The 27,679-nt window shown below is 44.5% G+C and overlaps 1 protein-coding gene across 7 annotated transcripts in view; it reads right to left on the bottom strand.

Annotated features, from left to right (window-relative positions):
* The window catches only part of DGKD (diacylglycerol kinase delta), a 55,440-nt gene that overhangs the window by 21,059 nt on the left and 6,702 nt on the right, over positions 1–27,679 (bottom strand). For 3 of the 7 annotated variants that reach the window (XM_042885383.1, XM_042885384.1, XM_042885387.1), the window contains 10 exons: positions 22,528–22,638; positions 21,779–21,859; positions 7,913–8,017; positions 7,149–7,281; positions 6,158–6,264; positions 5,503–5,628; positions 4,231–4,333; positions 3,561–3,723; positions 1,381–1,489; positions 466–605 (listed from right to left, as the gene is read on the bottom strand). In XM_042885383.1, the coding sequence (XP_042741317.1) occupies positions 466–605; positions 1,381–1,489; positions 3,561–3,723; positions 4,231–4,333; positions 5,503–5,628; positions 6,158–6,264; positions 7,149–7,281; positions 7,913–8,017; positions 21,779–21,859; positions 22,528–22,620 (1,160 nt within the window). In that variant the 5' untranslated portion in view covers positions 22,621–22,638. Of the gene's footprint in view, positions 1–465; positions 606–1,380; positions 1,490–3,560; positions 3,724–4,230; positions 4,334–5,502; positions 5,629–6,157; positions 6,265–7,148; positions 7,282–7,912; positions 8,018–14,771; positions 14,838–17,163; positions 17,385–21,778; positions 21,860–22,527; positions 22,639–25,201; positions 25,331–25,385; positions 25,451–27,679 lie in introns of those variants that run through there. The other 4 variants (XM_042885386.1, XM_042885385.1, XM_042885388.1 and 1 more) reach the window with 4 other exon arrangements.

Here is a 27,679-nt window from a genome sequence, read left to right as displayed (position 1 = left end):
GCCAAAATACAGTTCTAAAGACAAGGAGTTTAAAATGTAAGAAGATATAAAAGCTATATCAAGAGGTAAACATGTCCATTTCTGTGTTCAGCTTTCATTTAAAAGCCAAACTCAAGATAAATAGCTTCAAATTTCCCTAGAAAAAACAGTTTGAAACATCACATGTGAGGTCGTCAAATTAAACTGACAAGAACTCTGGAACAAGGTGAACTCTAAAATAAAGTCCCATTCAAAAGTATGAAAACTGCACTGAAAAGAAAGCACAGACACTGTAATTGACCTTGCATTCCTAAAGGAGAGCGGGCCAATTTCTGGACACCTATTTCCCTTACTACAATTCCGCAGCAGTGACACAGAAAGCAAGACTACCTTTTGTTGATAAAAGCTGACCGAAGATTATCACAGAAAATTCAAACTGAAATTACTAAGAAGCCCAACAGAGGCAGCTCAGCATTGATTATTCACCTGTCCAACATTTTGGTACTCGCCCTCTCCAGCTTTTCCAGGATCTGTGGAAGCTGGGTATCATCATCACAAGCAGATCCCCAGCCCAATACGCGAGCAAGATCATTCCCTGTTCCCAGTGGCAGCACTCCCAGCTGGCACTGCATCAGAGAAAAGGAAACAAAAATTGATATTCAAATGGAAAAACACAAACCACAAACAGCCAGAAGTAACATGACTGATTCCTTACAAAGATTGCTTATTGAGAAATAGCTAGTCCCAGGGGGAAGGGAAGCAACCGGATGAAGAAAACAGTCAAAAGAGCTTGCAAATAAGGAAAAGCTCTCTCTGCTTTTAAGTTATCAGTTGAGTGAGGAGTGTATTACCACTACCATTCAGAGCACCTTGCTACAAGAGGTACTGCATCCTACAGATGGACAAATTTAACCATCAGGTGGCGACATTGCCTTTTCTGTAAAATTAGCATAGCCATCTCCAAGACAAAATGGAAATGAACTAAATGCTGTATGACACCTCTACTCCAATGAAATTTCTAGGTATCCCAGGGCTTGGAAAGAGCACGAGAATTAAAGGGAATCGATGAGAATTGCTACTGTAGCTGAAATCCCTGTTTTCTAATGGCAGCTCTTTCCAAGTGTAAGTTCCTGCTGACAATGCAGCAGAACTAACTCAGAGCCCCTCTAAAACAGGATCTTGTGCAAGGAAATTGTAGAGAAGCACTGTAGATAGGAATAACCAATTAGTCCAGTGCTGCTTCTTGCAGAAAATGACTGCAAATACACAGTTATAGTAAGCTTTCAGCAGCTTCAGTCCCAGGTACTACTCTCAGGTACAAACTACAGCTGTACGATCAGTAGAAGTTCTCTGCTGTTGTTAATTCCTTCTTACACCCAACCAAGGTCATGCAGCAGGTACCTGCTTGTGAAGATTGAGGCTATCAATTTCGGAGAGAACCCAGCCAACACTTCCATCCCCACCGCAAACCAGGATCCGGAAAGTGTCAAACTTCTGGAATAAGCGTAAACTGCAGGGAAGGGAAAGAAAAAAAGCCCGAGAAAGATGAACAATCAGCTGCTACAGAAAGGAATGCTAAATAATTCTGATCTAGGTTATAATCACGTCAGAATTACTTCAAGCAGGCTCTGATTTCGCAATGAATACAGGCCACTGTCAGATTACAAATGAATTCAAATGATTATAAATAAGGAATTACTAATATAGCTAAGCAATTTACAATGGCTATTCCCTACAGAAATATGGCCCAGACAGACTCTCTTTCCAAAGGCACTTTTGTCTGAACAGAAGAGGAAACAGGCATGTGATAGCTATTATCCACTGAATTAATTCCTCTTTGCACATTTGCTGCTTTCAGCCTAACACTAGTTATTTGTCACTGCTCAGAGTGCTCTGATGTCACTGCCTCTGTACTCAAGGCCACACCAATTAAAGCAAGACTTGTAGTAGAGTGGGAACTTGATGCAGTCATTCAGAAAGCAGACAACTACAAGAGTATATAAAACCTCACAAGCTCCAGAGCTTCTTCTGAGAAAACACCATCAATCAACTCTCTGGCTCCTCATCTGTCCTGCATGCAGCGAACAGCACTCCAAGACAAGTGTGAATTTCTTTTATTCACTCTTTCCAGAATACTAGATGCAAAAGCAACCTCCCCTAAAGCTGTTTGAAACTATGTCTCTCAGTGAACACCTCCCAGAACTATTGCCTGCTTTTATTTATTCATTTTAATCTATTCTTCATTGCCTAGAAAGTATTTGCTGTAGCACACGAAAATCCTTACTTCTTCAAGCATTACTGATACATCTATCAGCAATGACAACATCTTATGGTACAATTTGACTGGCACAAGTTTAGAATACTTGAATTACTAAGAAGCAGCCTTTAATCTGTACCATCACTTCCTTTTTAAAAAAAGCAAACAAGAGCAATCTGTTTGAGAAGTATCTACCACAGCTTCCCTTCCCTTCCCTTCCCTTCCCTTCCCTTCCCTTCCCTTCCCTTCCCTTCCCTTCCCTTCCCTTCCTTCCTGCTTACAGGCACTGTCCAACTGGGGTGAGGAAGAAGAAAAATATTTAATTTTAAAAGTTCTCTGTAAATTATTTATCAGCCAGGCACATCCTTTGGATAGCACACTGCAGTTTTAAAGGTCAGTCTTTTGCAATGCACTATGGCAAGGAACATCTTCTTATGATACCAATAACAGTTTGGAGCAGCTCTTAGTGATCACTCATCCCAGAATGGACGCTCCTAGATTTAGCACCCTGCATCTGCAGGTCACAGACTTTGAGTTAAATACAGAAAAACACAATGGAGGTTCACTCTGTGTTAGTTCTTATTATAAAAAGCACTGATTCATAAGAAAGTTACTCAAATCCAATGTAACAGAAACTTTTAGAGGGAGCAAACTAGAGATCAAGCTTCTTTCTTAAACAGAGCTGCAGAAACACAGTAAAGGGATTTGTTCCACAGCTCTTCTCATTTTCTTCAGTCAAAACTTATTCTAGTGAAATCCTGTAAACAAATCTGAAATGCCACTTAGATCGTTAGGCAGCAGCAATTGAAAGCATTCTGAAGTGACACTTTATCACCCTTGCCATTAAATCTTTAAAGGATGGACGGTTCACACACTTACCAGGTTATGTCTGGATTTATCTAATTTTAACAGTATTCATTTGTTATCTCTGACATCTGACTGTTCAGTTGATTTAACTTAACATGCGTTGATAAAATTTCAAGATGTCTGTTACAAGTCCACTGTCGGACTTCTTCTGGATTTCATCTTTCCATGCTTGGTCTTCTTCCAGGGGAGTGTTGCTGGAATTCCCCCAAAATCCCTCAAGCTGTTCTGCTATTACTGACAAATGGATGCAACAGTCTTTTTCAACAGCACATATTTTGAGTTAATCAATAGCACTAAACACTCAGAGGTGAAAAGTCCCTCAAACTTCAGGTGTCCAGGCTCCTCTCTCAGGAATAAGTTCTTTCTTACATATGAGGATGAGCTTATAATCAAATAAGTCCCACGTGCTTTGCTGGTATTTACAAGGAACGTACACCTCTACAGAATATCTGCTTACCCAAGGTGAGGTCCTCCATTCATAAGGTCAAATACCTGCGCTGGATTCAGTAGCTGCTTGAATCTCCGCAGAAATTTTACTCCCTGGTTGTCTCCACTTTTTGAGTTGACAAAGACCAACAAAGGACTTGTGCAAGAAGGTGGGCAAGTAGCTTTCCAGAAACCTGAGTTAAGGAAAGATGTGAAGGGCAGGGAGGAAAAGTCAAGAGATGGAATGAAAAAACAAACAAACAAACAAGACTCCATACCCTAGTTTGAAGAAGTTAATACATTCCCTCTGCTTATGGCACTCATTGGGTACGTGCCAAGTGTGCACAGCCCTGAATCCAGCACGAACCATAGCTCATCCTGCCAAATGTCACACTTACCACCTAACAGTATGCCAAATTTTGCAGCTTCCCCAGCCCTCCCAAACCACTTCTGCAATAGAGTTGGTTCTTCATAAACGTTAACAGCTGCAGCTCAGCAAAAAACTTGACAGAGTAATAAACTGAATACAAAAGGAAAGCAAAGAGCTCAACACCATAATTCAGCAAGATTTTCTAATCTGCAATTGCAGCAGCACCAAAAGCAGAATTTTAAGTCAACAGAATCTGGCATTAACAGTGTTAACTGGAAGGACTGTGACTGAGAGGAAGAGAAAGAAAGCATTACTGAGTAATGATACTTACCATCTGAATCAATGCTGTTAAGAGCAGTAGGAGGAATGACAGATACTTTGCACAGCCCAAGAGGGCACTTGCTTGGCAACAACTCTTTACACGCTGTGTGCACCTGAAACAAACAAAGTCATTTCAGATCCTTTTGGGGACTGTGATGTACAAAGAAACATCCAACAGGAGGTTTGAAAGGGTAAGAAGGAAAGAAAGAGGGAAAGATCCCTAGGAAATGTCAATCAGGTTACGTTAAAGAATGACCTATCAGGCTTCTATTAACTCTCCTCTACTCTACATTAATATGTACTTTTTCCAACATCTGAATTCACAAGACTAGCATTGTGAGTTTGGAGAGGACCAGATAACAAATTACGTGGCTTTAAGAGCCTTCAGGTGCTGTGCTTTCAAAATGTCCTCCCAAGGAAGCTGTGGATGTCCCATTCCCAGAGGCATTCAAGGCCGGGCTGGACAGCTGGGCAGCCTGATCTGATGGATGATAGCCCTGCCCACAGCAGGAGGCTGGAAGTCAGCCTATGTTTCTGTGATCAAAAGTAGCAACGAAAGAAAAAACTGGAAATTCACGAAGATGAGGCAGGAGCACATGAAGGACACGAGAACTGAGAGAAGAAGGGATTAATCAAGCTACACAAAAGTAAGTATGAAGTAGAATAAGGCACTTAAGACATTAGAAGACTGCAAGACCGAGGGTTTGTATGGGGGTCTGAGCATCCCCCTGTAACACTTCATAAACTCATAATTTGTAACACTTCCCTTATTAATCTCAAAGACAACTGGAAACATAGCAAGACCTGTACACTACAGTGCTTAGGCAAGACAAACCTACTGCAGTGGGAAAGGAAACTACTATTATCAGAATAGCGTTGTATTCTTTGTAATCTTTTTTGATGCATTTTTTCAACTTGTAGAAATGCCAAATAGCAGCTCTTTAAAATCTGAGATCTCCCATACCTGAGGCACTGATTCATATCTACAGTGATTAGATCCTTCTACAAAAGCTCGCTATCAAAAGAAAATGAGCTTGCAGAGAAGTCAGGTATTAATTTCCATTCTTACTTCTATGCATCACAGTGGTGCTTTTCAGCACAACTTATATTCCTACCTCTTGCAGCCTGTTAATCACCTGGAGAAAGCAGCGAAGTCCTACAGAGCAAATACTGCCAGCATTGTTAAGAGATTTCATTTCAAGTAAACCTCATTAAAGGAACAAACCTCAGAGCTGATCCAAGACTACCCTTTCACTGGAATTATCGTGTTCATTCCACTTACCATGGCTTTGCACCAAAGGCAGCGCCAGTCTTGCAAACGCAGGACGCTGCCACAGGTTTTATCACACACAGTGCATTTGGCACTCACGGGCAGGTTTCCTTCCAACCACTGATGTGGCATTGAGATCTACAAATGGAACAGAGGCAGACAACCACCATGGACCTACCAGCATGCAACTCAAGGCTGCAGGATGCACTGTGGCTTTCAGATATACACTATGCAAGTCTTAACATGCACTCTTCGAGGACAGCACAGGCAATTTCTAGAAAACACCTAAAAATCTCTTTTGGCAGTTTGCATCATGCTCAAAAGCAGAGACCAGGTGATTCACCTCAGGTTACACAGGAAATGAAGACTTGCATCAGACATTCGATATAACAAGATACTGTTCCAACCGCTCGTCTTTCCTTTGCCAAAACTCAGACTAGGTTCCACATGCCTCCAACCATTTAACTTCAACTCCCCCTAGCCCACAGCAAGCGTCTCTTGCTATTAAGGAGTCCTCACTGCCTTGGTCGGACTTTTCACACCAAATTTCTTGCCTATTCCACACCACTAACTCATAAAGGCACAAGTGGTATTTGTACAGTGCAGAAAGCACATACCAGTGCTTCCACAACAAGTTAAGGCTAGAAGAGTTAAGATTAATGCCTACCCCATCTTCATCCTCAATGATATCTTTCCCAATAGAGGCCAGAGTTGTCCACTTGCAATTATTGGTGGCCCGCACAGCGCACCGCTTGTGGGCTTTAAACTTGCACACTAGAGAGAAAAAGAACAACATATTAATCCAGCTTTAGAACATATAATGTGGCAGTTTGTGCAAAAGCTTTCCCCCGAATACTTGGCTCCAAAAGAAAGCGTGGGCACACATCAGTCTTGTTAGCACTGCCAAAACTACCAACTCTAAGCATACTAAGTAAGATGAGCTAGCTATTAATTTTTGCCTCATCAATTTCACCAGTTGCTTGTACAAAGTTTCACTATCACCTTGTTTAACTTGGCATGATTTGTGAAGTCAGACACTCCTACGTCATTTTACAGAGTATGGAAGTAGCCTCATTCATGCTAGAGGTATGAGCTGAGTCCAGGCAGGCATGTCTGCTGAAAGTTGAAAAAATAAAATCCAATCCTCCTAGCATTATTTAAGCATTTAACAAGGAGGTTCTTATAAATATCATTATAAACAAGAGTATTCTTATTAATATCTTATCTAGTAACTGAGAATTATATCCTTGTTAACTTCAGAAGTATGATTTTACTAAGGGATGGCAGTAGGTGGGTAATGAAAAAAAAAAGTCAGCTATATTATCATCAAGCCAAATACTAAAATCAATAAGAAGACATCATCATTTCTACTTTAAAAAAAAAAAAAGCCAAGAATCCCATTCTGACTTCTATGTGAAACTTGTCTGAGAAGCCAAAAAGCCAAAGGGATTCTTCCAGCCAGAGGGACGCAGCACCAGGTCAAAAATAACGATCTCCAGTTTCACATACAGGCTGTGGCTCCTTCAAGTTTATTATGCAGTACTTTTCTACATCACCTTCTTGCAGACTGTTAACAATATTCCTCTGAAAAGTGCTCTAGGACACGTCATCAAGCTATCAAACGCTGCTCCCAAAACAGAAGACAAAGCAACACTTACCTTCACATGAGAGCCCATGCGACGTGACTCCAGACAACGCTTCCCGACACACATTGCAGTATGTTGGCCGGGCGTGTGAGCAGGCGTACCAGTTGTGCATCCCTGAGAAATGGTCCATGCTGTACTGGGTAGACTAATAAAATAAATGTATTATGGCAAAATCTAACGTAGCAACACAAGATTTTTTTTCCCCTTAGAACAAAGACTTGCATACAGCAGTGAGAAAAGGCAGAAATGCAATGATTTTATTGGGGAATAGTTTGGCCACGTGCAGTTTACACACGGTAGCTCTAGAAGCTCTTTAAGCCAGAAGAGATTGCTTACTTCTGCGCTACTTCCCCTGCTTGTCTCACTGCAAGTGTGCATATGCAAACAAGCTGGAGAACTTATCTGCTGAAGTTGATCCTTCCCCTTTCCCCCTTTTTTTTTTTAAATTAAGCTTTCAGCAGGACCAGTTCCCCGATGCAGTTCATTGCATAGCAGAGGAATGGTTGTGCCAGCATAGCAGAGGGACAACAGGGAGACAAGCTTCAAGGAGAGAACACAGACAGCTCTTTTTTGGTGGCACTGCTGGTCTAATTAAAGCCTCAGAAAGCGAACAGATACACAGAAATAAGCCAAACAGCAAGCAGGCAAGATGTGAATTAAGACAGGGAGGTTAACTGAAGAGTGAAAAGACAATGGAATAATTATTTTTATGTTTCATAACAAGCCGTTGCTTAGGAGAGGATGCACAGAGTACAATGAACACATTTTCCCATTACCTCAAAATGTTCACGGTTCTGTACAGTCTTCAGTGCTGCAATCCAATCTTCCATCTCTTTTCTGTTATCAGCACAAAGGATGAGCTTCCGACATGGAGTGATAATCTGAAGAGAGAGAGACTATTAATGAGTACACTGGGCAAGTCAGTGAGAGACAGGGAGAGAACATGTTATTGTAAGCAGAGCTTACTGATGCCATTTCTAGAGGTAACAAGCTGTACAACACAAGTCATTTACATCTTTCAATTATGTTTCTCTTCTACCATAGCTTACATTAATTCTTCTGCTAAATTTATAGAACCATAGAGATATTAGTTCTCATTCTCAATGCAGAACTGAGTAAGGAAATGTCTCACATCAGTAATAGCACAACACCAATCAAGCACAGAACAGAAACAGTTAATATACTGCACGTGCAGATCTTCTCTAAGTTGTTTTTTTTTTTTAAGTACTTTTTAAATTGGCAACAGCATTAAAATACTTTGTTAACAGCACAATACACCACTTTCTATCAATTAACAAACTAGATAACATTTCGTATATCAGACCAAAAGTACAACATTGGGCATTTAAGAGGGCAAAATCCTAAAACTGGTAGACAAACCAACATCTCAACAGCTCAGTGACTGCCATACCAAGAGTGATCCCAAAGGAACATGTGTTTCTACCCTGGGCTGCTGCTCCATGGTAGCCAAACCCCTGCCAAGGATGCTATCGGCCCAGGGAGGCAGCCATGCTTCCACACAGCTACCACCGATGCTCTCTTGGTTTATCAGATGGCAGCAGCAGAGAGAAATAAAAGCTCCAGGCTCTTCAGGGGACCACATCCATGGGGCTGTCCATTCAGCTCGGGTGCAGACTTGACAATAAACCAACATCTATTCTTCCTAAGACAAAAGCCTTTCTTCCCCACACTTCCTAACACTCTCTTATGTGTCAACTCTAAAACCTTCCCTTCTGCATCCCCTGCACACTGTATAACTCGTAAGAAAAAAAAGATTTGTCCATACGGTTTGCTTTTCCAGCAGATTGTGTCCAATCATCTGAAACTCAAGATAAACACAAAGTAGGATGAGGTGAGGTGGATGATCTGTGTGCCCCCCCAGGCACACCAAGGGGTGCTGCTCAGGAACACGAAGAGCCCACACACACCCCTGTATAAGACCTGCTAACTACTTGTTTTCTGCACTCTTTCTCACTTCTCTCATTATGATCCATATAACAGATTTAAAAACACCAAAAGTTGAAAGTTAAATTTCTTGCTGATGTCCAAATGGCTCGGAGTGCATGGTAAGAAGTATAGATGTAGCATCAATACAAAAAAAAGATGCATCTAGAAGATTCTGCTTTATTTTAGTTTTCAGAATCTATTTCTTTTTGTAGGACAGACTGTAGCATCCACCTGCAATAACAAATTTTACTGAGACGTACTGCCAGCCCCTAGAAAAACACACTACAAGCACCAACATTAATGAGGCCCCTATTTGAAGCACAGTTTCAGCATGCATGTTGTACTTTGAACAAAACTATCCAACAGAAATTAAGCAGAGCAGGGCCCCATGCTTGAACATCCATAACTGCCTACGTACAGCAGTACCCTATGGAAAGTCCAAGCTTCCAAGGGCCTTTCATTGCTTCAAAAAGAGCAATTTTGGATGAGGAGCTACAAGTTCACTCAATAAGTCACTGGCATGCTCTTGGGCAGAAGGAAAGAAGTAATTTAAAACAGCTGGTGACACTAATTATCAACAGAACGCACTCATTCAAGGCTGTACTTTTTCCTGTTTCTCTTTTCAGTTAAAAAAAAAGGCAAATGCACAGCATTATTTTTAAGTCACCCTGGCAGACGTGAAGTCTAAGCCAATGGGAGAAAAGACAGAAATGCAGAGAATTTAGCCAAGAGCTCAGTGTGAGTATACAGACTTCCTGGATCACTGGAGAGAGTCAAACAGAGGAATCGTCAACACCTGAAAACATCCATGCATCAGCTTTAAATCTCCATGCACAGCATCAGACAACTTTCTGCTGAACAAATAAAGTTATAAGCTCGTAAGGCAGAGGACAAACACAGAGATCAAGGTCTTCATACTTGAACCATCCAGACAAAAAGTCACAGAATTAAAATAAAGGGTCTATTGTGTAACTGCAGAACTGTAAATAAAACACCGCTTTGTGCGAGATGAATTTATGAACAACATTCACCATCACTCAGCACTAAACCAACATTTGCATTGGGATTTAGCAGTATTGTCAGAGATGGGAAGTAGAATACAATCTCAGACCTCACTCTTGTTCTAAGGAGAACCAACCGGGGCAATTCACTGTGAAGGACAGGTAAGACTGAAGCGTAACTAGTATAACGACTCTTTGGAGAAATGAAACAAACAAAGCTGTTTTTTTGCTTAACCTGCAGTGGTGTTACACTTAAATGTTTTACTGAGGATAATAGGAATCCAGGAACCATTACATACTCTGTGCTGGCTGGGTGAGGCTCATCAGTCTGACATCCCACATCAGCAAGAAGCCATCCTCCTCACCACCAGAAGGAGCCCTGGCAATCTTCCCCCTAAGAAGCTGTCCTCCCCCAGGCAGCTGCTGCTCTGAGCCATGTGGCCGGGCAGCCCCTGGGGCACATGCAGCCAGCTAGGAGCATGCTCTGGCTATTTTTTATGTTCCAGACACAGCTTTTGACTAACATCCTGGAACAGTGTATTCCACAGGATGACGACGCACTAGGTGAAGTAGCATTTCCTTTTATTTGTTCTAAATTTACAAAGCAGTAATGTCATCCACTGACCTCTTGTTCTCATATAAAGGGAGAGCACAATAACAACGATCTGATTGCTTCTCAGCTAGGACGGGGGGGTGCCTTGATAGGAGTCAGAAAGAAAATAAATGTAATGACAATACAAAGTCTTAGGATTTATTTATAATCTCATAGAGTTTTGGCCTGCCTGGGGACTGACAGAACTCTGAGTGCTCCTGTGCTGAAACAGCTCTGAATTTTATCTCGATATGAGCAATTACGTAAACTAAAAATGCTCGTTCTTCCTAAAAAGGGAATATGAAGAATGAACATAACTTTTGGATCCCAAATGCTATTAAGCTCTCTGGGTGTGGCTCTCCAGATTTTGGTCCTTGCAGGAGCCGGGTGCCCACCCAACTGCAGCTGGGCCCAGAGCTCAGCACGCAGTGACTTCACTGAGCCCTGATGCTGACAGCAAAGAGCTCCTTAACAGCCACAGAACAAAACCTGCTCCTCAGCTATCAGTCCTGTGAGCCATAGGGCAGTCAGGAATGCCTGAAAATATTTCCAGTCAGGAACAACTTCATTCACAAGGGCTTTGCTGCAGACAAAAGCCCCCAGCAAGCACTGCTGCGCAGAGGAGCTGCCCAAGTCTGCCCAAGTTCTCAACGAGCCAGATCACTCAAAATCCAAAAAAACCCCAACAAAACTACAATAACAAAGAAACTAACCACAGCTTCTCCACTGTCTTGAAATACTGATATTCCCCTGATGCTTATCCATAGCTACCCTCAGCCCCCCGTCCCCTCCCCAGCAGTGCATGCCCCGCAGCAGGCCGTTCATCTCGCCCCACACCCCATGTTGACCCACACACTCCCATCCAAAACTAACACTGCTTTGTTACTGACATTTCAGACCAGGCCAGCTGGCAAACAACAGAGCCAACCCCCCAAATTTTCTCATTTTACATTCTAAAAACGGACTGGATGTCCCTGGATGTCCTTCCCCAATGAACAGCTGTGAATAATTGGATTAGAAAGGCAGCTCAAAAAAAGACTACTTATGTTAGACCCAAATTTTAAATAGAAATCTGCCCCCTGGAAATAGAAATTTCACCCCCCGGTGCTTTCTATCCTGAGCAACCACCAGCTGGAGGACAATCCTCATCTCTGCTCTTGCTGCCACCAAAGGCAGCTTTGCCACCTCTGCCCGCTTCCCCTTCGGCACTTGCTGGCTGCGCAGAAGCTTCTCAGCAAAAAGCAACACCCTGTCTCAGTGCACGGTTTGCTATCAGAGCGGTGTTGGTGAGTTCAGAGACTGCAAGAGACAGCAAGCCGAGCTCAGATCACAGTGCCCAAATGGCAGAGCTGGCTGGGGCTGTGCTGGGGGGGGAAGTGGCGGCGGGGGGGCACCCAGCTCTGCTAAATATAGCTTTTCTGATGCTATACATTTCTCGGATGAGCTAAAAGTGGGTGCATGAGAACACCTGCTCACTCTGACTGCTTCCTTTTTACTCATATCCCGTTCAAATATAGTTTTGTGTTCAAAGGTGTTAGCTATAAATCCCCCAAAGAGATCCCAGATTATTCAAAACTGTTGATTTGGATACAGGGACAGCAGGAATTTCTGGAGCTCGGGCCAAGGAACTCGACTATAAAAATAAAACAGCTAAGAAAATGGTGCTGGTGCAAGCAAAAATTTCAGCTTGATCACACATGGCAAAGGCAGGGACAACAGCCAGCAGCTGTAACTAACTACTGCCTCTGCTTCTGTATCTCGGAGTAAGCTCCGGGCATCCCATGAACACAAACACTCAGGAAGTGACTGGGTGAAGTTACAGTGAGGATGAACAGCCATTTCACCCACTTCAGCTCCTGTTCAGGCAGCAGTGAATGACAGCATATGTAAAAACACCTCACCTGTGCCCATCAGCAAGGTTCACAAGCCAGCAAAGTCACCAGATGCACTGAATGTGGTCAAAATGGGCTGAGTATATATATACATAAACTTTAACTTATGTAGGAAGAGTCAACAGCATGACTCCTGTGCTTAATGATTTGCTGCGTCCAATCTTAATTTCTGGAAGAAATCAAACGACCCACATCTCTCTCCACAGAGCTCTCTTGGGTGGGATCTCAAAGCACTGAATAAGACAGGCTGGAAAGTGCAAGTTGAAACCCATGTAAAAAGTGATACATGAGTGAAGTCCACACCGCCATTTGCGGTGTGCTAAGTAGAAAACACAAAAACACCATGTCAAAATCATATGAAAACAAAACAGATGAACCTGAAAAGCAAGTGCTGCCTCCCAGATAAGTACACTAGGTCAAAAAGAAGGCTTGGATGGGGTTTTAGGCAATCTGGAGTAGTGGAAGGTGTCTCTCCATGGCAGAGGTAGAGGCTGGCAGGACTCCAAGTCACTTCCAACCCAAACCCTTCTGTCATTCTATGAAATGGAGAAGAAAGGAAAACTAAATGGTGAGTTTTTTGCTCCAACCAGTCCCTGACACTTAAAAGCCTACAACGCTGTTGTCAATTCTAAAACAATGAGACGCTGAGCATTAGGGTAACAAAACTTGGTCAACGTGATTTTAGTGGCTCTCTGTCATTTGAAGAGAGAAATAATACGAGTATCAGCCCTTACATGCATGGGGGATGGAGACTTGTCCACCTCCACAGAGAGCATCTCTCTTCCCATCTGCAGTTCAGCCTTCACCCAGTTTTGCCACTAAATTCAGTCCTGATAACCCATTGCTGAGGTTAGTTACAACTTCCTAGACCTAAGAATCACAACATATTTACAAACACCAAAGCACACCTGAACATGTATAAACCTGGATGCTACCCTGAAGGGGAAAGAACTGTACTAAAATACTTCAGGAGTGGTTTTTTTTTTGCATTATTAGATTCATTTCTTGCAGTATGGACTTCACCTGCCAGGTGGCTGCATGCCGTAAAGCCACCTTCTCCAAGCACTGCCAATGGCCTGTCCTGCTGCTGTGCTGTGCCTGCAGATAAAGCCCAGCTCATGCTGACCCTCTGTCTGTGTTTTCTCCCACTCCCTATCTATCATAGCAGCAGTGGGAAAGCAGACCAGACAGCAAGTTCCCTGGGAAAATGATCATCTCTCATACCAGGGTCACATTCCTACATGCTTCTGGAAACTCTGCTGTTCCTAAACAAGGCACATTCCTGCTCTTGGCAATTGGTGAGAGGAGCACAGACAGACGGAGATTTTAGGACTTTTGGAACCACTTAGTGGCTGTCAAAATTTACATTATGCAAGAAGAACACTGTCACTGATAGCAGGTATAAAATGCAGACAACCCTGGTAGTCCGTGCATACTAATCACCAGAGATCTACATGGATGACAAAGCACCAACTGGGAAGGGCTGCCACGCCAAGTGCCAAAGCATCCCAGCACCAAGTGCCAGCTCCAATCCTCCCCTGCTCTCCTCATGAAGCAGATGTACACATGCAGCCTTGTCTTTATCTGCTTCCGAAAGATGTAGTCCCACCAGGAACAGTTCCCAAACACAACCACACTGCTCAAAGACAGCAGTGCACTTTGGAAGGATATTGTAGAGAAACTTTCCTATTTGTCCACACAGGAGCAAAGACATGAGGAACAGAGGGGCAGGCCAGTGCTCCCCAGTGGTACAGCTGCTGGCTCAGTGGTCTCACACACATCAAGGCTAGCAGCCAGTAAATCACAGTATTGAGCAACAGAAGACCTTGCATACGGCTGGAAAATGACCTGTTACTGACAGCCTATTGTTAGCAGCTCCTCAAAACCCCAAACCTCTGCTGAGATGAACAGGCTGGTAGCTAGCACAGGAGAGGAATTGTCTTCAGCAGCCTGAGGAAGCCAGCAGCTCTGCACCTTGGGTTCACCACCCCATGTTCTCTTACATGCACAACAAAGGTGGAAGCACTGCAGGCACAGCAACCAGACAGAGCTCCTTCTGTGATAACTCACAAGCCTTTCCTTCCCCATCAAAACAGAGCAGGATGCATGCAGCAAGAAGTCTTTCTTCTACAGCATGTAAAAACACACCCACCACACACCCAAGCGACCTCTGGTGTGCCAGTTTTTCTGCCTATGTCCTCACCTGCAAGGGGAGAAAGTGCTGGAATCTGCAGGCTTGTTCAGGGAACCAGAGAAAACCCCAGCCGCGGCACAAAGGTTACACAGAGCAAACAGGCTATCAAATACCTGCTCCCAGTGCTCAGGCACATGGGCAGTAACAACATAAACTTCAGAGCAGTGAACTTCCCTCCAAGGAACAGCTCTTCACAAGCAGCCTCCTTCACTTTCCAGCCCTCTATCTATCCCATCTCAAAGCAAAGTTCATAGCTCTCAGTCTGACCTCTTTCACTTGCAGCAGCTTCTTCTCCCTCAAAACTTTCTAGCAGATTGCTGAGCCATTCAGTAACAGACAGCAATCACCAGATCTCCCCACCCAGAGCAACTTCTTCCAGACTCTCTGACTCTCCTTCAGATGTGTCCTCCCTCAGATGTGTTTTTCTGCAGAACTGCTGTCTCTCCAGTGTGAGCAGCCTAATGACCAGTTCCTGCAGGAGGCTGGATTAGGAGTTCTAAGAATCCTTGACATGAAAGGATTTTATATGACTATTTTCACTGACTAACAGTGACTCAGAAGGGTCTGTTTACCAAAGGGCTTTTTCTCAAGCCGAAAAAACTGTTCTGAAGTCTGGATTACAAACGACTAAAATAGCAAAGTATGTTGAAATTGCGGTGGTTCTGATAGGAAATGGGGACTGAACTGCACTTAATGAAAGGAGGGGGGGAAAAAAAGCAGAGCGATCCCAGGCACAGCAACGCACGGCTCCAGTCATATTTCAGTTGCTTGTAAAGGAAATTCTGACAGCTGCCAATATAAACAGATGAAGTGCACTAGCAGAGAGCGTACGATTTCTGAATGTGTGCACACATGGGTGTGGAACAGACAACAACCCCCAGCAAACGCTGACTTGCCAGCGGGCACTGTAATTTTTTCCAATTTAGAAAAGACAGTTTAAAGAGAGGAGGGAAAAACCTTCTTCCCTCATCTTTCTCTTCTCCAAACCTTACCAAGGCAATCCAAGCCTGTGTGAGAAGGAGAGGGGTGGGGAACCACCTCCCCCAGGACACCTGGTGACAGCCTGGTGTAACCAAGCACGTCCCGTTATTAGGAAGTCTTTCTGCCCGCTTCTGAGAGTGGACATCTACTCTCTAGGTCTCTCATCCCATGCTGGGGAGGAAGATGTAGCAGCAAAGCTAGAAGTCCAGTTACTCTCTACAGGGTACATCTAAGGCCCATCTTTTTCAAAGTCTTGAGGTAATATAGGGCAGTTTGGGGAAGCTGAGCACATGCCAAACCATATAGAATTCCCTGATCCCTATGAGTCCAAGCTTCAAGTTCAAGCCTGACCTTCTGCAAGCAGCAACAGAAGTTCTTGTATTCTTTCTCCTTAAAAAAGTCACATGCTCTTTCTCAAAGCTTGTATTTCAAACCAGCACAAGTAACCTCTGATCCAGGTTCCTCCTGTTTCTAGCTCATCTGGTTTCAAGTTCCTCTGCTTCAAGTTCTGTGCTATACAGGCACACAGCTCCTGAACTCAACACGTGCTGTCTGACAGGCAGCTTCAACAGCTCTATCCACTCCTTCAGCACCCAGTTCTGCAGAGAATACTTCATTAAAAGCACTAACATGAACAATTTGATTTGAGACAAAATCACAGGAGAGACAAAGGTACTCTCACTTCATTGTAAAACAAATCTGCTCTCCCCAGAAGGGTACACCTTCAGCACTTCTGTATTTTGTTCAACTCCAGCACTTTGCCCTGAGTTTTTAGGACAGGTTAATTACCCTCACCTGAAGATTTACACTCTTTCTCCACAACATCAACAACCCCTGGAACAATACAGCAAAAGCATACAGTCTGAAAGAGAACAGTCACTCACACAGAACTTCACAAGACAAGATCCAGAATCTTTGCTGCTGAATAAAGTCATTTCTATGTAACAAACTGGCAATAATAAAAGTTGCAGCACACCTCAGGCTTCCATCCAGCTGGAGAATGATACCTACACTGCTTCTCCGAGGTGACAGTGTGCTTACTATTGGAGCACCAGCAGCCTCTGCTCCTCAACTTGCCACAGCCCTCTCTGTCTCCAGTCATACAAGTGCTCTGAAGAAGAGGTATTGCTTTAATCTCAGCATTTCCTCTCTCCTTTGACATTGGTTAGGGTGAATCATCAGTTAATAAACAGCATTTCTTAACTGATAGGTGCAGTGTTTCCAACACCGCAGACGCATTTCCCTTTACACCAGTTCTGGAGAACTTCAGTATGTAGTCCAGACAGGAGAGATAACCAAACAGTGGGACTGCGCCACACACTTAATCCAAAGAACCTGAGCTCCTGATCATCTTTGATGATGGAACAGGTGCTGTTTTTCTCAATGCTCTATCCAGAAAGCTCTAGACTCCTGCTCTTACCTTTAATGTTCAATCGTCCTCTGAACTAGTGTCCAGAGCAGCCTACTCCTCAGGAAGACGACTAACCAGATGGCTTGACATGCGATGGACAGGATTAGTCCCCTCTGTGGTCAGCCTGACCGAGCTGTGTTCCACTTGCCAAGAGCTTATTAGCTGTCTGCTTAAGGAGGAGCTGGGATAAGTCTCCTTCTGCTGGCAGCAAAGCAGAGGGGCAGGCGCTGACTGTAATAATACGCTGCTTCCTGTCTGTAGCTGAGCTGAGAGGTACTTTCCAATAGAAAAGGCTTTGCAGGAGCACAGGAGTTCAAGCTCCACCTCTTCCACCGAAGAAACTTTAACTTATGTAGGAAGGGTCAACAGCATGACTCCTGTGCTTAATGATTTGCTGCGTCCAATCTTAACTTCTGGAAGAAATCAAACGACCCATGTCTCTCTCCACAGAGCTCTCTCGGGTGGGATCTCAAAGCACTGAATAAGACAGGCTGGAAAGTGCAAGTTGAAACCCATGTAAAAAGTGATATACGAGTGAGGGTGAAAGTCCACACCGCCATTTGCAAGTGCTAAGTAGAAAACACAAAAACACCATGTCAAAATCACATGAAAACAAAACAGATGAACCTGAAAAGATCTAAGGGCTCTTCCTAGGTCCCTCCTGTTTATAAGTGTTTTATTACTATTATTATTACATATACTAGATTTTTTTCCTCCTTCAGTTACACATAAATCCTGCTCAAGCCAAGGGTGAATGAACTGATAAGAACTCATTCCATCAGCTTTGCTCATCACATTGGAAGCCGCAGGACCCATTCATTTGGCACCTTCTAGAAAAGAGCAGATCCTCAGCCAACACACCAACCTGAGAAGTAAGGATTTGTTCACCACAGAGAGATTTACAAAAGTGGGCTTATGGAGGTGGCCCTAAGTCCTTTCCAAGGCTCTCGAGCTACGGTGGCAAAATGCTTGCTTGGGCAACATACAGTAAAGCAGTCTGTCTCACCCACATTTTATGGGCTTTGTATCAGAGAACGGGGGTGCTAGATAGTTCAGGCCCATGACACAGGTAAAGCAGTCATTTGGAGAAAAGTACCTCCAAAAGAAAGGTTTCTTGTCATCACCTAGAGAAAAAGTTATAGTGGGTTCAAAGTGTAGAATGCATCCTCAGAGGTACTTTGTTTTCATGCTCCTGGAGCACCTGCAAACAAAACATCAAGTCACTGTGAAACTACACCATGCAATTAAAAACAGTTCATGGAAACAGCTGACATCTCTGAGGAAAGACTCAGCACGCCACTGTGATCCCAAGTCATCTGCTTCCTAGAGCTCACAAGAAGCTCTGAGGATATGGCTGGGCAAGCTCTGCTCAGAAGTTAGTGTCAGGCGTTGAGCTCACCCACTCAGGCTGCTGACCTCCATTTCACAAGGCATACAAGTGGAGGCATACACTGATGGTTAGCATTCAGGATGAAAGCTGACCACTCTCTTTGAAATAAATGTGTCTGAAGTACCAGGGCAATACGCAGAACTCTTCCAGGAGTAATAAGGAAGGCTTTGCATTCCCTCAGGAGAACATGTTTTAAATCAGTGTGTCCCACCACACTGCAGATGAGAAGCTCTGCTTTCTGCATGAAACCAAAGGCACGGAGAACTCCCAGCCTCACTGTGTCTGGCCATTACTGAAGGTCCTCACAGAATGCAAAGAAGTTTTATAATGTTGGTCTAACAAAAACAGAGCTCTTTTCTGTTCTCAGTATGAAGAAATGGTGTCTGGAGGTTCAGACAAATGCCTGAATAGTTTTAGCACTGCAAAATACTGCACTGCACTTATTTTCAGCTCTGCAAAGTGGCAATCACCCTTAAGTGTCTAGAATATCAGTAACCATTGCAGCCAAGTGCTGCACAGAGAAAACTACATCTGGTGCATCAAGCGAACCAGCCAGAAGTGACCATTTGCTCAAAAGTTCACCAGGAAGACTGCTGCTATGCCTGCACAAAGCTGAGAGTGCATGCCATGGTTATCCCTGGGTAGCACCACCGCAGATTCACTCTGAGGCATTGTGGAAGATAGCAGCTGTACCAAAATCCTCTGGTGAGAGACCTGTACAGCAGGTACTGTGGGATTGTACATGGAAAGAACCAGTCACGTAGAGCCCAGACATCCACAAAGATTTAATTCTGTCTTTTAATGACAGAGATGTGACAGAACAAGCAAATACTGCATCTACAATCCTCCTGAGAAGGGAAGCCTGCTGTGGGGCTGCTATATGATTTGTTCCTAGAAGCTTCCTGCTAAATAACTGCAGCTACTGTGCCTGACCTAAAGGAACAATAGCTACATATAAAGCTTTTCCTTACACCTCTCAAGGGACGCAGCTGCATAACATCTTATACTCAGAGATGCTCTTAATCACATGTTCCCACAACATCTTATGGTCATGCATCCATTCACTTTGGGTAGCAGTCCTGAAAACTGTCGTGACTACAGCCTGTGCAAACAGGACATAAACACTGAAAGAACAACCAAGCAAACAACAGCAGAACCTGTATCATATGCTCTCTCCTTTTTAAAGGAAGAGGTCTGCATCTTAATACTCACTTTTCTCTCTCTCCTGCTGGCTGCCAGCACTCCTATGTAGAAAGTTTACTAGCAACTTTATTTTTTAACTGTATTCTTTGTTGAATGAGGAACGTCACTCATGCAGCTCTCACACAGAGCTGATCTACTCTCCAATGCCTTCACTTTTATCTTTCCATTTTAAGTAGAATCAAGACCAAGAAAAGTCCAACAGACTGAAAAAAGAACAAGTAGTAGCAATGAGATTCCAACAACAAAAGCACAGTTTGGAGATCCAAAGCATTTATGTAACGCGAATTGTTTTAGGTAAAGGAAAGGTAACCTGGACAACAGATAAAGGACAAGCAGGCAATACCAAGTGTGAGCTTATTCCACCTTAGGAACTAACCAGATACTTCCTGCTTGGTAGAACCTCTGCCTTAAGATGTATGGACAGCAGATGAGTTTACTCACAGATAAATCAGTTTTTCCTAAATCCAAAACTACCAGTCTCCCTTGAAGAAAAAGAAAGGCAACTAAAACATGTCCAACTCCAAAGTAACTGCTTCTGTTTTACAGCACTGACTGTTTGATGTTTCCACTTCAGGGCAAATCAGTGAGTCCCACTGATCTGAAACAGGAAAGAAAATGCCAAGAACTCTGCATTTTAGAAATGAACTAAGCTGGGAAGGTATGGGAGGGAAACAGAGTGCTCTCAAAACAAAACAAAAAACAGTAACAACAACAAAAAAAAACAGCCCAAGAGAAAATTGCAGGACTGCACGGAATCCAACACAGCGATGTGGCAGATCAATAGCAGTAACCTTCTGATTTTCCAAGCATTTTTATAGCTTATGGTAAATTGCAGACAAGTTTCACTGAAAGGCATGATAGACAGAACAGAAAGACATGAAGAGAGAAGAGACTTTTTCCTGTAGTTCAGCTGAGCACCCATGATACAGTGATCAGCTGGAGACAGTGCAAACTCTCTCTGCTGCTTGAACATTCAAATAATCTTTAAACTCTTTAGCCCTTAGGAAAGGCAGGAACCAGCAGATAGTGACACTTAGTTATGGAAGTTACTCCTCACTTCTGGACTCAGAAGGGGACAATTTGAGAGCACAAACACAGTATTTCTTCCTGTGCATAAATCCAGTGCTTCTGCCAGAGATTACCTCTATCTCAACTAGAATAATAAGCAAAAGAACATTTTTCTTAATCTGAAAAATCAGTCTTATCTTACATATGACAAAAGTGAAGCAAGACCCTACAGAAAATGTATTACTGACAGGAAAATAACTTTATGTTCTTGAAAACATATCTGCTACAGAAATTGCTGCGGAAGTCTTCTCTGTGCACATGCACTGACACCTGTTCAGTCTTTACTGTCAGATGCAGATGGGCACTTGTCCAATTACTGATGCATAAAATGTTTCAAACGTATTTAATCTACAGATGGCACCATAGCTACTTTGCCCAGGTACAACAAAGCAAAAAGTTACAGCTGCATGATGGAAATACCCTTTGTTACACATGTCAGTTTAAAGTTGTGGGTCACTTTTGCAGAGCAAGACACACTACTCAGTCTTGGTCACCAGCAGGTTCAGTTTCACTGTCCACCTGCATTGCTCCATCCTTCATGTTGCCTTAGACCAATGTTGCTTCCTTTCTCCACTTCCTCCTCCTTTGTGAATCCACGGGAGGCTGTGTTCATCTCTATGCAACTTCTTTCTCTGTTCCTCTTTTTGTTTTTCTCTGTATGTAGCTTGCATGTATAAACACACATACATCCACATACTAATGAAGTCAGCAAAAAAAGTTTACATATTTTCAGAGCTGAAGGGAAAAAATCCTTAAGCAAAACTTCCAGTATAAACATCCCCCCCCACCCTGAACTCCCTCAGCATAACACATTTTTCTGTCCCACAGTGTGGATTCTATCAAACTCTCCTAGTGTACAGGTATGCAAAAGTGAAGTTTGTTCAGATGTTTTTAAACTATGCAAAAGAGAATGAAAGTGACTGAAAGATGTAAGAAGAATGGAAAACAATGTGACAATCTTACTGTGAAGCTGTTGTTGACGTTCTTAGTGCTGGATTCTGCCACACTGGCATCTGTCAGATCCACCTCATCAAAAATAATGGACTGCAAAGAAAAAATTGAAACCCTCAGTGAATCAGTGAATCCAGTGTAAGCAACAGACTGTATGTCTGCCTAGTACACTCCATCAGAGCCTTGCATGATTTAAAGAGAAGGTGCAGTACAAGCAGCACAAGGACCCAGAATCCTGGCTGCATACAGCAGTGCTCACATATGCCTGTCTTCAGTCAGTGAAACCACTGACTTGATTTTTATTAGGGGACTACATAGAAAAATTAAGTAAATAAACCAAAAAAACATTGTAGGCTTAATTCTAGTGAAAGGAGTCAGAACAGTATCTAGAGAACTATCAATGTACTAAAGCAGATGCATGGCTGCCCTCTGACTGTATGATAAGTTCTTGCCTTCCTCGTCCCCTCCATTTCCTCCTTTCATTCATGTCCTCTTCCTTCTACTTCATTTTCTATAGATTTTCTGCCCATTTCCCAATAAAATGTGCAAAGTGGGAAAAAAAGGTATTGCAAGCCTACGTGATGCTTTACTTCAAAAACCTCTGGGAGGTCAAAGTCTGAGGTGAAACACAGCGAGCTTCCAGCAGCTGCAAACCTGAAGACAGGTGCTTTCAGGGCACATGATCTCCTCTCATGGTCCGCCTCTCAGACTCATACAGTGACTTTCTTCCCATGGAACAAAATGCATTTTCAACACCTTACCTTAGCAGTCTTTGCATAGTAGAGCGTTCGCCCTCGCAGCTTAAAATATCGTCTCTTCCAGCGCTGGAAGGAGCTGGTCTGTTTCATCAGCATCCCCTCTTTGATGACAGTCTACAAAACAAGAAGAGGACAGAGGTGAAGCCCACCTTTTACTTTCCAGAAGTTTTTACATTCTCCCCATACATACCAACAGAGACCGCAGCTTGAGACCAATGATCTGAGTGCCCCCTGCTGGAAGCGACTAACAAATTCATTCATATAAACAAGAGGAGCCGATCAAGATCAAACCATCCCAACACATAACCCACACGGGGTGGGGCCTGATCTTTGTCTCTAGCACTATCACTGTACCAACACAGATAAGTCACTTATGACTGAACTAGCATTGCAAAGTCTAACAATGACTCGGGGCCCATAACAGTTAAACGCACTGAGGTCAGATTTCAGGTGCAGGTAATCGTGCCTTTCATCTAATTGATATTTCATTACAGGCACGGCGTTTCTGCCCCTGTCTCCAGTTCTGCTTTGTGATATCATCTGCATCTACCTGGCCAGGAGCTGGCAAGCTGCAGGCACACAGGATGGAGTGAAACTGGAGCGAAGGAGCTGCATCCAACCTCAGTGCTTGGTGTTCTTCAGACAGCCTTGGCTCTGCCTCAGCACGCTCTGGCCGCCTGCCATTTCCCAGGGCTGCAGTGCCAAAATTGTCTACGCACATGGCTTTTTTTTCCCCCCCTTTTCTTTTCTTATTGCTTTATAACTAGATTGTCATACCAGCATGCACAGTCCCATATGCTCACTCACATACTACACATACATGGGGGTAAGTATTTAATCCACATGCACTTCATTCTACTTTGTCGAATACATCTGATTCATTTGCTGAGGACACTTGGAATACCAACAGTTACAACCAACCAGCCTCAAAAACTGCAGCTTGGAGAGGCAACGAGCAGAAAAGCCAGAGCTGAGGGTTCAGCCCCAAGTTACTGATGGGAGGTACTGCCTCAATGCTGTGTGGCACCATGAGAACCCACCTCCTTCCCCAAGAAACAGCCCCTGGAACCCACTTCAATCTGAGAGAGCTGAATGTGATAAGCACCCAGTCAGAGCGCAGGAAACAAATGGTCCAGCAATCTTGTAAGACAGGTTATTCTGTATCTTGATGCCAGGAAAATTACACCATTCCAACAAACCCGAGGTCTCCAACCAGCTCAGGTTTGTCACACAGTTAGGTCAACCGATGAGCAACAATTAATTCACCACACAGCACTGCACGTCCACTGCCAGGCTACTACAGAGCACAAAATAAATACTCGCTGATCCAAAGGGTTTACACTGTTATAGAAATCCTTTCCAGGGCACTAAACTTGCTTTTAAAATGCTATATATATTTCTAATGTGGGTCTTTCCTTTTTGAAACAGCTGCAAATTTTAATACTTTCCACACGCACCGGCCCTTGCCAAGCTCAGAGTTTCCTCAAAAAGCACTTGGAAGAAAGTGCTGACTCTAAGGAGAAACATCCGCCTGCCGACACGACTGCTCTGCTGCTGAACGGGGCTGTCCCCTGATTGCAGGGCCTGCAGCACGGGCTGGAGGGGCGTGGGTTCTGTGGGATGCTGGACTCAGCAGCCTCCACTGCCCTCCTGCACTGGGCTGGAAGCAAGGGCAGAGAGATAGCAAAATGCACAAGCAAAGGCTGAGCTCACGTCTCCCACACATGCTCTTGCACCTCCAAAGGGCGCTCGGCTCCTGCAGTCACTGGTACTGCAGGGATAGGACTGTGGGAACACGCTGCACGCAACCGTAAGGCATCTGGCAATGCCTTTAGTGTTCAAAGTTAAAAGCTCTGCAGAGATACTCAGAACCAAGATTTTAAGCTAACTTGGGGCTCCATATTACTGCGCAGAGAGTCAGAAGCTCAGCCACGATCTTAATCTGAAGCATCAGCATAACAGAAAACGGAAATCAAAGCCTGACCCAACAGCACCCTCACTGCAAGGACGCTGACCAGACCAGAACTAAGAAACCGAGACAGGTACGTTTACCCCAGCGACTTTTCACAAGATATCCCACAAGTCATTCGCACTCCCCATGCCCCTATCTGCCATGCAGGACATCAGCACTGCCCAGCTGCACATGTACTGCATGGTGTACATGTACTGCAGGTGAGCTCCTGAGCCTCCAGCGCCCGGCTCAGAGACAGAGCAACTGCACCTGACTGCTCTGTTACACATATCGCTCCGCAGTTTGCCTCAGCCTTACGGCTACAGGGAAGGGAACGGAAAAATGGCAAGAGATCATTCCAGATTAAAACGTAAACACGGAGGGATCTTTTTGCATTTCTTAGCCAAAGCACATATCATTAAAAAAAAGAGACAGAGAAAGCAGCCACTGAGTTCTGCAAAGCCCTGAACTGAAGGCAGAAAGGAATGGGGAAGACTCCCAGGATGCAAAGCCAGAAGATAGCAACTCAGCCAGCAGCGTGAGCAAAAATAGCAGCTTGCAAGAGGAGATGTCAGACCTTTGCTGCTCTGCTTATTCACAGACATTCTTGCACTGGGGTCAGCCAGAACCCCACGCTCCTGCCCGGCCCAGCAGATCTGCGACGCGCAGTGCAGCGTGCCCTGGGCTCCCGATGCTGCTGCTCCTCCAGCTGCAGGGCTCACTCACCTCTGCACAAGCCGTGCATTCCTCCATGCCTCATTTAAACAGCATCCTCTCTTTTTTTTCTCTTTTTTTTTTTTTTTTTTTCCAACCAAAAGGCAACAATTCCGGAGGTCACTGTGCCCCTCCCTAACCAGCGGTGCGTGTCACTGCTCAGCCGCTATCTGTAGCAAACCTCCCTGCCGCATACCTCAGACATGAAAGGCCGGTGAGCAGCGGCTCTCACACACGCTGCTCAGATACAGCCTGGGTTCCGAGCTGCCCAGCTTCGCACGAGCTGCTCTTCTATTTATAGGCACGTCGCTCGCTAAGAGTTTGGTGGGTTTGGGCGGAAAGGGCTGGAGATAAGATCAAGATGACTTTATGAAATGATTCAGACATCGCTGCCTTTCTCCTCCTCTGTTCTAATTTTACAGCCAAAGGACTTGCTGCTTGCAGAGGAATGCGGCTGAACAGAATGAGCTGGGGAGAGGGCCTGGCAGCGGGGCGATGGCTGAAATGAAAGGGGGGAGAGAGAGCTGCTGCTGCTCACAGCCCCGCTGCAACACTTATCTGAAGATCTCCTTTGATCAGACTAGGAGCCACGCAGCTCACTGAGACTACAACAGAATTACTTATTCCATATAGGAGAAAAAAGAATTGAAGCCATTTTTAATGTCCGTTTTAGTCGGAATCTATGGGAAAAGCTACTGCTCTGAATCATGACGTGGGAGCAGGAGCCCATCCTATCAGGATGAACGTAGGGCCCCCTGGTAGCGTTGCTGCCATCCAGCTGCATGTCTCTCCCTGGTGTCCCGTGGTGTGCCATGGGTGGACAACACTGTGACAAATGCACGCCTTCCTGGAGCAACTGCAGTGATGTGCTGCTGGCTTCACCAGTGACCCCTTCGTCACAGCACAGGATGGCATGAAAAAGATTGCTACACAAATGTAAAGCAACAATCAGTGCACAGGGCAGGGTCTTCAGCATCTCTGCAAAGAACACGACCTGACAGCTGGAAGGCCTAAGAAATTTCTGGCATTTCATTATTTATCAGTGGCCTTGAAGAAAAGCAACTTCCTGCAGGCAAAAATTCATCCCACCACAAGCAGCACAACCCCTGCCCCCATATCACTGATCCCCCACGTAAACATGAGAAATAGGATGTCCTCAGATCTGTCCTGCCAAAACGGGTGCAGAGGTGTGGCCTAGCCCGAGCTCACGACACAGCAGCTTTGCCACTGCCCTTGTGGGGATGGTTTCAGAGGGCTCCAGGGCCCAGTTTGTCCTCATACAGCCCTGCAAAGCAAGAGACGAGCAGTAGGAATGCACAGAGCCAGTCAGACACGCTTTTGTTTCTTGCAGTATTGCTTGTATGAGGTGCCTCTGCAACCCATAGCCCACATCAGAGGTCCCAGAGCCAGCCTACACAGATGAAACGTTTCTTACCCCAATAACATGAGTAGTTCTAGTAAAAATAGCAATCACATCGTGCCTCAGCTGCTCGCTGGGTTACTCCTGTTCCTCCTGCACACAGTATGCCCACATTGCCAAGCGGAGGCGCAGTCCCCCCACAGGCCTGAGCCTCCAGTCACTGGCAGGCTCCTGGCACACCACAACAACCCCAGCCCTGCTCAGGCCCAGCAGCACAGTGCAGCTGACTGCACAGTGGGATCATGGCATGTTCTCAGGGGCAGCTGCTCAGGGCAGCATATGGTCCAGGCTCCATAGATCCAGAGGGATGGGGAAATGCAGAGGGTCACAAAGATGGTCAGGGCCTGGAGCATCTCCCTTGTGAGGGAAGGCTGAGAGACCTGGGATTGCTGAGCCTGGAGAAGGCTGAGAGAGGATCTGATCAACGCTTATAAGTACCTGAAGGGCAGAAAATAACTGCACAAGAGTACTTTCAAAGCTATCTAAGCAGCAAGAATCCTACATACCAAAGTCTTCAGCATCTGGATTGCTCTGTTGGCCATATGTCTTCAGAGCATTAAAAACCGTGGGATGCAGATTGTTTTTATTTGTGTACCCTGCAGAACCACGAGCTGGATGCTGATGCCAAAAAACAAATAGCAAGCTAAAGAAGCAAAGCACAGGAAGGAGAGAGCTAAATAACCAGGCATGTGCAGAGCTGACAGGCTCTCTCTGCATACACCCACCAAAGGACCATGCATCAGCTCTGGGCAAGTGGGGCACTTGAGCCCCATCAAGGAGCTCTTGGTGTGCCGAGGCAAGCACGGATCCAGAGTGGACAGTCCTATAAGGCTCCCTGGGGTCATCAATACAGAACAGGTAATCATGTACAAATACAGAAAATCCAACAAAGTGGCTGTGAGAATAAATCTAACCAAGCCCGAAGAATAAGACATGAGAGGTCAAAAGGCTGGGGGTTAACAAGCTAATCCGAGAGCAACATCCTTCCAGCAGACAGTGGTCACACCCTGGAAATTAACTCCAGGAAGCACAGGGGGGGAAATCTGGTTCAGTAAAGCAATCCTGAGTAC

The sequence above is a fragment of the Lagopus leucura genome, unplaced genomic scaffold (assembly GCF_019238085.1).
Source record: "Lagopus leucura isolate 7727_CA_CO unplaced genomic scaffold, USGS_WTPT01 Super-Scaffold_100049, whole genome shotgun sequence".
In the NCBI taxonomy this organism is placed as follows: domain Eukaryota; kingdom Metazoa; phylum Chordata; class Aves; order Galliformes; family Phasianidae; genus Lagopus; species Lagopus leucura.
Note: the sequence above shows the minus strand (reverse complement) of the source record. Positions and strands in the feature narration are given on the sequence as shown.